Raw genomic sequence first — 16,182 nt, 5'->3', positions numbered from 1 at the left:
TATCTAAATTCTCTGAACCTCAGATTCTTCCTAGGTCCTCTGGAACTCCCACTCCACATTCTCCATATCCTCAGCTTCTTTACTGAATTTTATATTTACTTCCTGGTCTTAACAAAAATAGTTATTTTTCCTGGAAAACTCTTGCTCCTTAAAAATCTCTTAAGTGGAAAAAACTGCTAACTCTCCCACATCCAATGTATTGATGGTTGAGAGTCTTCTTCTCCACCCCAAATCTACATCATTACTTTTCCACTCTCTCACAAAAGTATCTGTGCTGTCTAGCTATACCACCTTGTAACCCTCCTCATGGCATGTATCATATATCAACCTCTGGTCACTTTAGAATCTTTTCCTCTCAATCCCAAACTCTGCCATCATCTGGGTTACTTCAACACTCATGTAGACAACCCATTCAAAATCCTACCCTCTCAGTTTCTTAGGCTTTTATCTTCAGTGGCTTTATCCCTCACATGATCTCTGTCACCTACTCTCTCACCTTAGACATTATCATTATCCAGAACTGCTCCTCTTTTCAAATCAACGATTCCGACATATCATTCTCTGAACACAACCTCCTATCCTTTTAGCTTGTTTGCTGAAGGTACCAATGAGGTCAAAGAACAAAATTACTATAATTAATCTCCTTATTTTTTTCCAAACCATCTTCCCCTTCATTTTTCTCACGTACCTTTAATGAATTTAATACCACGACCTATCTTTTCAACCACTCTCTTACCAATATTCTAAACTCCTCTTCCCCTTTAGCCTTTTATCGTACTATCTTGCAAATCTGCAATTCTAGATGAATCTAACTATCTATTGTTTTTTATAATTGCAGCCGTGTGGTGGAACACTACTGGAAAAAGTACAACTGTTAGGTAGATGAGTTATATTAAAATTCAAAGTCATCACTAGCAAGACTGAAGAAACAAAATCAATATACAAAAATCAACTGTATTTCTATACACTTTCAATGGACAATCTGAAATTCCATTTAAAATAACATCAAAAAGAATAAAGTACTTATGAGTAAATTTAACAAAATAAGTATAAGACTTGTCCACAGAAAACCACAAAACATCTTTGAAAGAAATTAAAGAAAACCTAAATAAATGGAAAGATATCCCAGTTCATAGATTGGGAGATTTAATGATATTAAGATAGCAATAGTCATCAGGTTACCTACAGATTCAATACAATCCTTATCAAAATCCCAGCTGGCTTCTCTGCAGAAATTGACCAGCTTATCCTAAAATTCATACGAAAATGCAAATAAATCAGAATAGCAAAAAAATCTTGAAAAAAAGGAACAAAGTTGGAGGACTCACACTTCCTGATGTAAAACTTTACTATCAATACAAAGCTACAGCAATCAAGAAAATGCAGGCTATGCCATTGTGAAAAATATCCTTATGCCAGGCATAAGGACAGACATACAGATCAATAGAATAGAATTGAGAGCATGGAAAAAAACCTTTGTGTGGTATAATAGAAAATATGTTTGGTTTTTGTTCCCAGTTCCTGGCACAGAGCTCCTGAAACCTTTGGAATTCCCTGCTTGACAGAAGTGATAGAAGCATCTTTTGTTATTCATAATAAGCCCCTTTCAATCATACCTGAGTTTATGCTAATGAGGTGACTCTTGTCACCTAGACAGTTTCAGGATGGGGACCAATCACCAGAAAGAACTAAACTTGATTAGAGGGTTGAGATTTTCAGCTCCAAGGAGGGGAGAAAGGCTGGAGACTGAGTTCAATCACCAATAGCCAATGATTTAATCAATCACGCTTATGTAATGAAACCTCCATGAATAAAAAATTCCTAAATGACAGGGGGTTCGGAGAGCTTCTAGATTAGTAACACATCAAGGTGCTGAGAGAGTGACACACTCAGAGAGGGTATGGAAGCTCTGCACACTCTTCCTCTCCATACATTGCCTTATGCATCTCCTCCATTTGGCTGTTCCTAAGTTGTATCCTTTATAATGAACTGGTAAACATAAGTAAAGCATTTTTCTAATTCTGTGAGTAATTCTAGCAAATTATTACACCCAATGTGGGGTAGTGGGAACTCCCAAATTTGTAGTCTGCAAGGCAGAAATGTCAGTAGCCTGGCACCCTATTTGTGGCTGGCATTTCAAGTAGGGCAAAGGACTGAACCCTTAACCCATGTGGTCTGATGCTAACTCCAGGAGTTAGTATGAAAACTGAATTGAACTGTTGGACACCCATTGGTGTTGATGAATCAGATAATTGGATGGTGTAAGAAAACCCCCAGACCTTCCATTTATGGTTGATTGATTGTCAGTGAGGGTGCCATGACATTCCATGGGGAAAGAATAGTTTTTGTTTTTGTTTTTTAACAACTGGATATATATGTGCAAAAGAATGAAGTTGGACTCCTACCTTGCACCATATTGAAAAGTTAACTCACAATGGATCATAGATCTAAATTTAAGAGCTAAATTTATTAAACTCTTAGACGAAAATGTGGGAGTAAGTCTTTGCAAACTTGGATTAGGCAATGGTTTCTTAGATAGGACACCAAAAGTCCAATCAACATAGGACACCAAAAGTCCAGTCAAAAATTAGAAAAATTGGACTTAACTTCATTAAAATTAAAAACTTTTGGGCTGCTAAGGATACGAACAAAAAAGTGAAAAACAACACACAGAATGTGAGAAATTATTTGTAAATCATATAACTGATGAGGGATTTTTATCCAGAATAAAGAACACTTACAACTCAACAATAAAAAGACAACGCAATTAAAAATACAGGCAAAGGATCTGAATAGACATTACTCCAAAGAAGATATAAAAATAACCAATAATCACATGAAAAGTTTCCCAACATCTTTAGTCAGCAGGAATATGCAAATCAAAACCACAATGGTACACGTCACACCCACTAGTATGGCTATAATAAAAAAGACAGACAACAAGTGCTGGCAAGGACCTGGAGAAATCGGATTCCTCATATACTGCTAGTGGGACTGTTCAGTGGTATAGTTACTTTGTAAAACAATTTGGCAGTTTCTCAAAAAAGATAAATATCAAGTTACCATATGACCCAGCAATTCCACTTCTAAGTATAAATCTAAAAGAATTAAAATACATTTGACCCTTGAACAACATAGGTTTAAACTGCACCAGATCACTTATACTCGGATTTTTTTTCTTCAGTAAATACTACTATGGTACTACATGATCTGAGGTTGGCTGAATTCACTGATGCAGAACTGTGGATAGAGAGGGCCAACTATAAAGTTATACTTCATTTTTTGACTTCCCAGAAGGTCAACACACCCCTAACCTCTGTGTTGTTCAAGGGTCAAATGCATATATTCACACAAAAACGTATACATGAGTGTTCATAGCAACATTATTCATAATAGCCAAAAAGTGGAAACAACTCAAATGTCCATCAATTGACAGATCATTAAACAAAATGTGGTATACCCATTCAATGAAATATTATTTGGCCATAAAAAAAGAATAAAATACTGATACATGACATAACACGGATGAACCTTGAAAATGTTGTGCTAAGTGAAAGAAGCCAGACACAAAAGGTCAGATATTGTATGACTCCACTTATACGAAATGTCTAGAATAGGTAAACCCACAGAAACAGAAAACGATTAGTGGTTGTCAGGGGCTAGATGAGGGAAGGAGGAATGGGGAGGGACTGTTAATGAGTATAGAGTTTCTTTTGGGGCAGCAAAAACATTTTAAAATTGAAGAGTAGTGACAGTTGCACAACTCCGTGACTACACTAAAAACCATGAACTGTACACTTCAAAATAATGAATTTTATGATATGTGAATTAGATGTTAACAAAATTTATTTTAAAATTCATAGACATCAACCTCAACTGGGCCCTTTACAGTATCCAAAAATCCTACCATTATTCTAATTAGTTGCTTTCCCATTCTCCACAATTTCTTCCACTCTTCTCATACTTGCTCAATACCCCCACTTTTCCCCTCAAACTCCACAGATGACTTTGCCTCTTATGTCACAGAGAAAACAAAAACTGTCAACTAGATCTCTTCTGAATCCTTAACCCATACATCCAATTGTCTTTTGGACAATTTGTAAGTACCCAAAATCAACATGTCCAAATCTGTACTCACCACCTTCCCCTATTCTTCCTTTACAGTTTTCTGTATCATGAAAGAACACTATCATCCTTCATCATTCTGGCTCAAGCCAGAAACCTAGGAGTCAGGTCTCGTATCCAAACGTCATTTAAGTCCTGTGGGAATTCTATATCCTAAAAAACTTTGAACTTTCCCATTCCTGTTATCTCAGTCCTAGGTCAGGCTACCATCTTCTCTCACCTACACTAACAAAATAGCCTAAGTGACCCTTCACAATGTATTCTAGCTCTCTTCTAATTTATCATACTGTGGCCAAAATGGACACTAAATAAAAAAGAAAATCTAATTTTACTCCTCTGCTTAAAACCCAGGACCTTAGAACAATGGTTCTCAAACTTTAGTGTGCGTAACAATCATCTAGAAAATTTGTTAAAAATTTGGATTCCTGGGTCCCATCCCCACCTTTATCCAGATTGTGATTCAATATGTCTAAGGTAGAAAGCAGGAATCCAAATTTTTAACAAGCACTCCAGGTAATTCTGATGCAGAGAGTTCATGGGCCACAGTTTAATAAGCACTGCCTAAATGTACAAAGTGTTTCATGGCCTACAAGACTCTGAATGACTTAGCCCCTCCATACCTTATCTCTTAGCATTCTTTCTTACTTAAACTAAAGAAAAATTTCTAAGAATGAGCCAAGCTCTGCGTTACCTTAGTACTTTTGCACATACTATTCCTTCTGCCTGGCACACTCTCCTTCTTTATTTGTATTCAGCTTGATTCTATTCCTCCTTAATGTTAAGCTTAAATACCATTTCCTCAGGAAAGTCTTCCCTGATTGTGCAGAGCAGATTAGGACCTCATATTAACAACAGTTCTCAAATGGTGGTCAAGATTCAGAGAGTTCATATGATCAAAACAATTTCCATAACACTTTTTCCCATAATTTTAATTTATAATATGGTTAAATATCAATAGATATAACCCAAATAAGCAAAAGCTCTATGGGAATCCTCAGTAATTTTTAAGGGTAAAAGGGTCCTGAAAACAAAGTTTGAGAACCTCTGATCTAACCATATATCTCATCAAAATAATTGTGGTGCAAAAAGTATTCAATCAGTTATTTTTATTTACTATCTGCCTTTCCCTCAATAAACTGTAAGTTCTCTGAAGGCAAGAACCTATGGCTAGAATCCCACAGTTAACAGTGTCTAGTACATAGTAGACTCTGGTTTTTTCTTTGTTTGCGTTTTAATATTTATTTATTTATTTTGGTTGCACCAGCTCTCAGTTGGGGCATGCAGGATCTTTAGTTACAGTTTGAGGGATCTTTTAGTTGTGGTGTGCGGACTTCTTAGTTGCAGCATGTGAACTCTTAGTTGCGGCATGTGTGCGGGATCTAGTTCCCCAACCAGGAATCGAACTCCAGCCCCCTGCATTGGGAGCATGGAGTCTTACCCACTGGACTACCAGGGAAGTCCCTGGTAGACTCGATTTGTTGTTGATATTTTTCTCATTCAGATTCTACCATACTTCATACGTCTGGACATACACATAAATATTCAACTTTATCATTGAATATTATTTATTTCATTTAATTAATTACCTCTTGCAGAAGGCTGACGTGCTCTCTCCTTTATCTTGTGCAAAATTAATTAACTTCGTATCATCTGGAACATTTTTCTCAAGTGCTATCTCAGTGCCAGTGTGATTTTTCCATTTCTGAGAAGAACCATATGTCAGCTTGCTAGCAACATGTAAGTCATTGTTACCTGCCCCTCCAAAATTTAGATCATCTTCTTCATATTCATTAGAAGGGAAGGCAAATTGGAATTTTTGTGTTTGTGAAATATAATTTGTGTCTTCATTAGTGATCTTCAAATTTGATGGTAACATTTTTGACCTCTTTCTCTGACCTACAAAAATGGAATATTTTAATTACTACATGTTCTCCTGGAAAACAAATTTTCAAAATAATGATAGAAAAATTTAATAAAATTTTTCAAAACAGCTTACTAGGTAAATATGAATATAACAAGATAATCTGTAATACTATATGTGATTTTGAAATACAGGTAGTTGTTACTCTTATGGTATATCATAACACTACAGGATACTCAGAAATTAGTTAAGAATTAATGAAATTAAATTTGAAATTTATATTAAACCTACATTATAAAATAGGTTTAATTTATGACCCACAGAAATAACCATAATTATAATGTTTAAGTATTTATCTACTACAAATGATATAATTATATAAGTAATTATGAAGATTTAAAAATTTATATAAATAATTTGTACACAAAAATACAGCGACCAATCATATAAAATGTTACTGAATAGATTCAGTATTAAAATACATGACACAATGCTTTTAAATTTGTAATCTTGCTTCTAAAATCAAGATAAAGGAATGCTTTCATCAAGGTGACAGAATTTTAAAGGTGTCTTTACAGAGAATTTATAAGCATCTTTGAAAGGTTTGGAAGGAGTCTGGAGGCCTCATTAGGGCTTAAATTTTTTTTTTTTTTTTTTTTTTGCAGTACACAGGCCTCTCACTGTTGTGGCCTCTCCCATTGCGGAGCACAGGCTCTGGATGCACAGGTTCAGCGGCCATGGCTCACGGGCCCAGCCGCTCCACGGCATGTGGGATCTTCCCAGACCGGGGCACGAACCCGTGTCCCCTGCATCGTCAGGCAGACTCTCAACCACTGCGCCACCAGGGAAGCCCATGGCTTAAATTTGTTTTATCATTTAGGTGTACATACTATACTACTACAAATACGTATTATATATGGGTGTTCTATTATAACATATAAGAGAATTATCATATTCTATATATGTAATAATTTTACATATTATTTGGTACATACAAGAGTATATAATATGTATTTTCATATATAAAATATACAAAAATTATGAAGCTTAATAATAAAATGTACATGCATGAATCTACCACTCAATTTAAAGATCAGTTTTACCAACAATATCACATTAGACCACATATACTGTTCGAGTGTGCTGGTTTTCTAGCTTTGTAAAGATGGTAACAAACTATATATATAATCTGCATCTTGTTTTTTTTCACTCAATGTATTTCATGAATCTGGTTCCCTAAATGAAAGGATCCTACCTTTAGTAAAGGGTAAGGCAAAAACTAAATAGCACTGACAATTTTAATGGTAAGAGGAAACAAATTCACAGAACAATATAACAGGTGTGTGTGATAGCATATTTTATGCATATAATATACATATGTGTGTATATGTAAGTATGGAGAGGGAAAATGTTTCAGATTTTAAGATTTGCTAAGCACTATTTTGAATGGGTCTCTAACTTTCATTTTATTCCATTAAAATAAAATAATTAATATTTCAATATTAGACTTTTTTACATTGACATGAGCTGAATGGGTTTGGCTTCCCAAAAAATATGGGACAATTTACCTAACAGTTTATGATTTTCCATTTCTTCCTCTAATGCTTGAGTCTCTGGAATTTCTGAAATCAATGGAGCAGGTGGCAGAAACCAATCCAAAGATTTTTCATTGTCTGGATGGCTATATAAAATATAAAAGTATGAATATATGTTAATAAAGATATAACATCAGAAACTATGTATTTATTGAGAAGCATACAGCAGAAGCAAGAAGAACTACAATCTTGCAGCCTGTGGAACAAAAACCACATTCACAGAAAGACAGACAAGATGAAAAGGCAGAGGGCTATGTACCAGATGAAGGAACAAGATAAAGCTCCAGAAAAACAACTAAGTGGAGATAGGCAACCTTCCAGAAAAATAATTCAGAATAATGATAGTGAAGATGATCCAGGACCTCGGAAAAAGAATGGAGGCAAAGATTGAGAAGATACAAGAAAAGTTTAACAAAGATCTAGAAGAATTAAAGAACAAACAAACAGAGATGAACGATACAATAACTGAAATGAAAAATACACTAGAAGGAATCGATAGCAGAATAACTGAGGCAGAACAGATAAGTGACCTGGAAGACAGAATGGTGGAATTCACTGCTGCAGAACAGAATAAAGAAAAATGAATGAAAAGAAATGAAGACAGCCTAAAAGACCTCTGAGACAACATTAAACGCAACAACATTCGCATTATAGGGGTCCCAGAAGGAGAAGAGAGAGAGGACGGACCTGAGAAAATATCTGAAGTGATTAGAGTCGAAAACTTCCCTAACATGGAAAAGAAAATAGCCACCCAAGTCCATGAAACGCAGTGAGTCCCATACAGGAGAAACCAAAGGAGGAACATGCCAAGACACATAGTAATCAAATTGGCAAAAATTAAAGACAAAGAAAAATTATTGAAAGTAGCAAGGGAAAAATGACAAATAACATACAAGGGAACTCCCATAAGGTTAACAGCTGATTCCCCAGCAGAAACTCTACAAGCCAGAAGGGAGTGGCATGACATATTTAAAGTGATGAAAGGGAAGAACCTAAAACCAAGATTACTCTACATGGCAAGGATCTCATTCAGATTCGATGGAGAAATCAAAACCTTTACATACAAGCAAAAGCTAAGAGAATTCAACACCACCAAACCAGCTCTACAACAAATGATAAAGGAAATTCTCTAAGTGGGAAACACGAGAAGAAAAGGACCTATGAAAACAAACCCAAAACAATTAAGAAAATGGTAACAGGAACATATATATCAATAATTACCTTAAACGTGAATGGATTAAATGCTCCATCCAAAAAACGCAGGCTCGCTGAATAGACACAAAAACAAGACCCATATATATGCTGTCTACAAGAGACCCACTTCATACCTAGGGACACATACAGACTGAAAGTGAGGAGATGGAAAAAGATAACCCATGCAAATGGACATCAAAAGAAACCTGGAGTAGCAATACTCATATCAGATAAAAAAGACTTTAAAATAAAGAATGTTACAAGAGACAAGGAAGGACACCTCAATACCAAAACCAGACAAAGATACAACAAAAAAAGAAAATTACAGACCAATATCACTGATGAATATAGATGCAAAAATCCTCAACAAAATACTAGCAAACAGAATCCAACAACACGTTAAAAGGATCACACAACATGATCAAGTGGGATTTATCTCAGGGACACAAGGATTCTTCAATATACACAAATCAATCAATGTGATACACCATATTAACAAACTGAAGAAGAAAAACCATATGATCATCTCAATAGATGCAGAAAAAGCTTTTCACAAAATTCAACACCCATTTATGATAAAAACTCTCCAGAAAATGGACATAGAGGGAACCTACCTCAACATAATAAAGGCCATACACGACAAACCCGCAGCAAACATCATTCTCAATGGTGAAAAACTGAAAGCATTTCCTCTAAGATCAGGAACAAGACAAGGATGTCCACTGTCACCACAATTATTCAACATAGTTTTGGAAGTCCTAGCCACGGCAATAAGAGAAGAAAAAGAAATAAAAGGAATCCAAATTGGAAAAGAAGAAGTAAAGCTGTCACTGTTTGCAGATGACATGATACTATACATAGAGAATCCTAAAGATGCCACCAGAAAACTACTAGAGCTAGTCAATGAATTTGGAAAGGTTGCAGGATACAAAATTAATGCACAGAAATCTCTTGCATTCCTGTACACTAATGATGAAAAATTTGAAAGAGAAATTAAGGAAACATTCCCAATTACCATTGCAACAAAAAGAATAAACTACCGAGGAATAAACCTACCTAGGGAGATGAAAGACCTGTATGCAGAAAATTATAAGACACTGATGAAAGAAATTAAAGATGATACAAACAGATGGAGAGATATACCATGTTCTTGGATTGGAAGAATCAATATTGTGAAAATGACTATACTACCCAAAGCAATCTACAGATTCAATGCAATCCCTATCAAATTACCAATGGCATTTTACAGAACTAGAACAGAAAATCTTAAAATCTGTATGGAGACACATAAGACCCTGAATAGCCAAAGCAGTCCTGAGGGAAAAAAACGGAGCTGGAGGAATAAGACTCCCTGACTTCAGACTATACTACAAAGCTACAGTAATCAAGACTATATGTACTGCCACAAAAACAGAAATATAGATCATTGGAAGAGGATAGAGAGCCCAGAGATAAACCCATGCACTTATAGTCAACTAATCTGTGACAAAGTAGGCAAGGATATACAATGGAGAAAAGATAGTCCCTTCAATAAGTGGTGCTGGGAAAACTGGACAGCTACATGTAAAAGAATGAAATTAGTACACTCTCTAACACCATTCACAAAAATAAACTCAAAATGGATTAGAGACCTAAATGTAAGACCAGACACTATAAAACTCTTAGAGGAAAACACAGGAAGAACACTGACATAAATCACAGCAAGATCTTTTTTGATCCACCTCCTAGAGTAATGGAAATAAAAACAAAAATAAACAAATGGGACCTAATGAAACTTAAATGCTTTTGCACAGAACAGGAAACCATAAACAAGACCAAAAGACAACCGTCAGAATGGGAGAAAATATTTGCAAACGAATCAACGGACAAAGGATTAATCTCCAAAATATATAAACAGCTCCTGCAGCTCAATATTAAGAAAACAAACAACCCAATCCAAAAATGGGCCGAAGACCTAAATAGACATATCTCCAAGGAAGACATACAGATGGCCAAGAAACACATGAAAAGCTGCTCAACATCACTAAGTATTAGAGAAATGCAAATCAAAACTACAATGAGGTATTACCTCACAGCAGTTAGAATGGGCATCATCAGAAAATCTACAAACCACAAATGCTGGAGAGGGTGTGGAGAAAAGGGAACCCTCTTGCACTGTTGGTGGGAATGTAAATTGATACAGCCACTATGGAGAACAGTATGGAGGTTTCTTAAAAAACTAAAAATAAAATTACCATATGATGCAGCAATCCCACTACTGGGCATATACACAGAGAAAACCATAATTCAAAAAAGCACATGCACCCCAATGTTCATTGCAGCACTATTTACAATAGCCAGGTCATGGAAGTAATCTAAATGCCCATCAACAGATGAATGGATAAAGAAGATGTGGTCCATATATACAATGGACTATTACTCAGCCATAAAAAGGAATGAAACTGGGTCATTTGTAGAGACGTGGATGAATCTAGAGACTGTCATACAGAGTGAAGTAAGTCAGAAAGAGAAAAACAAATATCGTATATTAACGCATATATATGGAACCTAGAAAAATGGTACAGATGAACCGGTTTGCAGGGCAGAAATTGAGACACAGAGGTAGAGAACAAACGTATGGACACCAAGGCGGGAAAGCGGCGGGGGGATGGGAGTGGTGGTGTGATGAACTGGGAGATTGGGATTGACATGTATACACTGATGTGTATAAAATGCATGACTGATAAGAACCTGCTGTATAAAAAAGTAAATAAAATTTTAAAAAAAAGATTTACACAGCCTATGAACAAATAAATTTAATCATGGGCTACCTTAAATGTTTTGTAATACCTCTCCACATGTGTTTTTTAAAATGTGAATTTTCAGAGCCATAAAAAATAAAATAATTTTATTTAAGAAAAAACAAAGAAACTATGTATTTATTAATGAAACATTACTCAATTATAGACTCTTAAACTTAATATACTACCTTTCTGTGGTGACTTTGACTTATCCCTATATAGCAGCATTCTTTTTTTCCTTGTGTGTCATGTGATTAATGACACTGCTATGTGAGATATTCTACCTAAATAATGGCTATAACTCCATTTTCTTTTCTCCAATTAAATGCTTGCGACAGGAATCTTAAATCTGCTCCAATATAAAAAAGAAAGTAGTAAATCATTGTGAAACTTTAGCATCTTAACCAATACAAGTAACAAATTACTGATGATACACCTGACATCTAATCATGGGTCACAAGTGTGTAAATGACACCAGTATTGGTATTATGGAGTACTCCTAAAACATTACGAATTAATGTCTTAACCCAAATATTCTTGGTCCAGAACCATCTATAACCATGGAAAATCCAAGAAAACAGTTGAAACTGACAATCACTTTGTAAACCTACAGTAATTGATGAGATTTTTGTCACCCTGTTTGCATTGTTAACTACCGTTCCTTATCTTTCAGCTGCGATCCTATTAATATATAATGTTTTAATGTTTCCTTTCCAACCAAAGTTGGCTTGTCCTTCATTAGAAGAAAAAGATAAGCATTAGGTAACAAAATAAAGTTGAGAAGAATACCACATAAACTGTCTAAGCCAAGTCCCAAGGATTTTATGATTTTTTCTTCTCTCTTTATTTAGAATTTTAAACTCCCAGAAGTGAGAGGCCCAGTCTTTCAATTTTCTGCCTCTCACAGCACCTCAAACATAGCTACTACAGCTCTATTTTCTAAATCAAAAATCTGCAACACATCACCTGACAATGTCTGACAGATTGTCTGACAATACACCAAAGCAACTGAAATTTAGGACTATGTCACAGAGTCCCCAAGATCACCGCCAGGGTCAATGATTCCCTAGGACGACACAGGACTCAGCATATAGTCCTACTCATGACTGTGGGGTGAAGTCCAGGGGAAACCAGGCACAAGCTTCCAAAGGTCCTCTCCCACTAGAGTAACACAAGATGTGCTTAATTCCCCCCAAAACAAGTTGTGACAACACACGTGAAATGTCGCCAACAAGGGAAGTCATTAGAGACTTAATACCCAGGGTTTTTAGGCTACTCATGTAGGCATCCCTCTCTGGCACATACCTAAATTCCAGATTCCCAGAAGAGCAGATGTTCATTATAAACCACCTTTTTTTTTTTTTTTTTTTGGTGTGGTACCCGGGCCTCTCACTGTTGTGGCCTCTCCCGTTGTGGAGCACAGGCTCCGGACGCGCAGGCTCAGCGGCCATGGCTCACGGGCCTAGCCGCTCCGCGGCATGTGGGACTTTGCCGGACCGGGGCACGAACCCATGTCCCCTGCATCGGCAGACAGACTCTCAACCACTGTGCCACCAGGGAAGCCCTAAATCACATTATTTTTATAAACAGTTTTTACACAGTGAGCCAATTTATAAGTTAACGGTAGGAATCTTCCTAAAATCCAAGTTCTCAGACTCCAGCCAGAGGCCAACCTTACAAGTAGGCCTTTTCAAAGATAGTGGTTTGGGCCTGGTATATTAACTCTTTTCTGCACAGAGACTATTCCTGAAAATCCAAGAAAGACATTAACAAGATACAAAAAGCACACATCTAGCTCTCTATTCAGCCTCCCCATAAAATCAAATCTTCCTTGATATCCGTATTTTCCAGAGGTGTCATCATTCTCCCCATCACCCAGAATCCAAACCATAGTACAGTCTTTTACCCACTATATCCATGTCTCTTATTGCATCTTCCTTATAAAGCTTCTTGAATACATCGCTTCCTTGTATTTCCATTAGCACTATCCTAATCAAGGCTCTAAGCAACTTATGTCTGATTGAGAACAATAGTGTTTTAATTGACCTCACTGCCTCTGGGCTTTCTCTCTATATTTCATATACTCCTATCACATTAATTTGGAATTGTTTTCATGTTATTCCATTCAAAATCCGTCAGTGGCTTCTAAATAACACCAAACTACCTAGAGGCCTTAGGTCATGTTACAGTTTCAATTTTCCTACATGTCCCTTACAGTACAGACCAAAGTGAACTACTTGTATACCAAACAGATAATACATTCTGTCCCTCCTTATCTTTGTTCAAAACTATTTTCTTTATTTGGCTTGCCCCTATACCCGACACTACCCCTATATCCAACTATAGAAGTTCAACTGCTTTTTTTTCATTCATTAATCAATTCAGCAATTATTTACTGAGTACTATGTGCCAGGCATTGTTGTAGGCAGCAGAGCATATGCTCATTCAAAATCCATTTCTAATCTTACATTCACAAAATCAGGGAACTAGATCCCACATGTATGCCGCAACTAAGAGTCCATATACCACAGCAAAGGAGACCACGTGCTGCAACTAAGGAGCCTGCCTGCCGCAACTAAGACCCGGTGCAACTAAATAAATATTTTTTTTAAAAAAAGAATTATCCAGTCCTTCAAAGCCTGAAGTCTCCCCCAACTACCATAAAGCCTGACCTAAACAGTCTGGCCCAAGTCTCTCTCCAAATCTGAAATTTCTTTGCGTGAATATATGCTTATAATTTGCTTTGCACTTTTTTTTTGTATTGTTAGAAGAGCAACCATATGTTCCAAATTTGCCCAGGTCAGTCTTGATTAACACCTGTTGCTTCATTTGAATGCACTCTTTCACTCTCAAAAGTGTCCCAGTCTGAATTACATGGTCACATTATTTATGAATGACCTTTCTATATGTGTATTTAACCTCAAATAGGCTTTAAGTTTTTTAAAGTAAAAGTCTGTTTCATTCTTTTTATATCCCTTTCAGCATTCAGTCAATATTTGAATTAATATTTGAATGAATGGAAGAATAAATGAAGCAGTAAATAATTTACTCAATGCTTCATTAAAAAGGGTAATACGATAGAACAAATACATAGAAAACTTAAAATTAAAGTGATTCACATGTGAAAATCCATAAAAGCCAGTATTTAACAGACTCCCTATTCCCCATTCATATTTCCTTTGGTACCACATCTTTATTTCCACCCCTACTTCCTGCCTGCACTGAATCTGCCTATCACACTTGGCCTTTGGCACACTGCCCTTTCTGTTTCCAAAAGGTGCCATCATCACTCCTTGTCCTGAGCTACTCTTTTGACCATTACTTTCAGTCTTTACTTTAGCCAAAAATAATCTGAACAAACCAGAAATGCAAACGAATGAAAGCCAAATAAACAAGAATCTACTCTGTTTTTAAAACTGTAACATGTTAAACTTCAGTTACTCCTTTATATCTGAATTCCATGTTTACCAAGCATATACCTGAAATGCCATTCTGTTGATCTCTCATTTTTTATCTATAAATTTACCAGAGAGAAAACTAAAATGCCTTAAAAATCAAAAACCCTTAAGCAATATACTGTTATCATTCTTTAAAGCAGGCTTACTTTTCAGCTTCATCTGTTTTTTCAAAAAACAAATTATCCAAGGAAAACAAGGCGTCATTTGATTTCAGCATTGTTAAAAACTGGACTTTGTCACAAATCTAAAAAATACCCAAAAAAAAAGTAGTTTATATTCTATTTACAAAGATGTAGAAACAAAATTTCTGGATCCATAAACTGTAATCATTAATTTCCCAAAATAATGACAGATAGCCTTTTCAGCAACATCTTTTGTAACTTCCTCCAAAGTGCTAAAATATTCAAATACATTATTCTCTGTTCTCCACTCATTCATACATATTCACATATGTACCCCTCTCTTCATTCTGCACCAATGCTTAAGAGTGTTTTCTTCCATTCTCCACCTGACAAATTCCTACCCATTCTTAATGGCACAGGTCAAACGCCATTTCTTCTTCAAAGTTTTCTCTGAATTACCCAAAAGCAGAATTAATGGCTCCTTCGGGCTCCTAAAATATTTTGTTCATACCATTATTTTTGAGTTAGGATAGTGCATTTTATTGTGAATGTGTGTGTTTCTAACAATGTACTGTGTACATATGCAGGGATTTCCTTCAAAATCAAGGGATAGAGTAGATTTGCTTCAAAATAAAGAGAGAAATGTTGAGGGTTATTGATTAAACAAGATTGGCAATGAGTTGATAATTGCTAAAGCTACATAATAGGTACGTGGAGTTCCTCAATGTTTGTTTTTATATATGTTTGAATTTATCAAAATAAACAAATTTACTAGTTTAACATATATATGTATGTTTACATTATATTACCTAACATATATATAAATGTTTACATTCCTTTTTAAAAAGATAATTTTTATATCCAAAGATGTTATCTAAATGTAAAGGATAAAAACATTCAGCACTGGCTACCTGGGAATATAGCAAAAATCTAGGGCTGAACAAAGCCTCAAATTTAACAGGAGAGAGTAGAATTATTTCTACAGATACATGCTTTGTAATTCTTCCCCCTGCACATCAACACTACAACTCAACTTTTTTCTAATTT

At 35.7% G+C, this 16,182-nt stretch overlaps 1 protein-coding gene across 1 annotated transcript in view; it reads right to left on the bottom strand.

The window, feature by feature from the left end:
- The window catches only part of HFM1 (helicase for meiosis 1), a 125,534-nt gene extending 110,289 nt beyond the window's left edge, over positions 1-15,245 (bottom strand). The window contains exons 1-3 of the mRNA XM_029231199.1: positions 15,160-15,245; positions 7,555-7,667; positions 5,712-6,021 (exon numbers count right to left, since the gene is read on the bottom strand). Coding sequence (XP_029087032.1) covers positions 5,712-6,021; positions 7,555-7,667; positions 15,160-15,230 — 494 coding nt within the window. The 5' untranslated portion in view covers positions 15,231-15,245. The remainder of the gene's footprint in view (positions 1-5,711; positions 6,022-7,554; positions 7,668-15,159) is intronic.
- Between the last annotated feature and the right edge of the window lie 937 nt (positions 15,246-16,182).

This window comes from Monodon monoceros, unplaced genomic scaffold (genome assembly GCF_005190385.1).
Source record: "Monodon monoceros isolate NGI ecotype Baffin Bay Population unplaced genomic scaffold, NGI_Narwhal_1 Super_Scaffold_18, whole genome shotgun sequence".
NCBI lineage: Eukaryota > Metazoa > Chordata > Mammalia > Artiodactyla > Monodontidae > Monodon > Monodon monoceros.
This window is presented reverse-complemented; position numbering and strand designations above follow the sequence as displayed.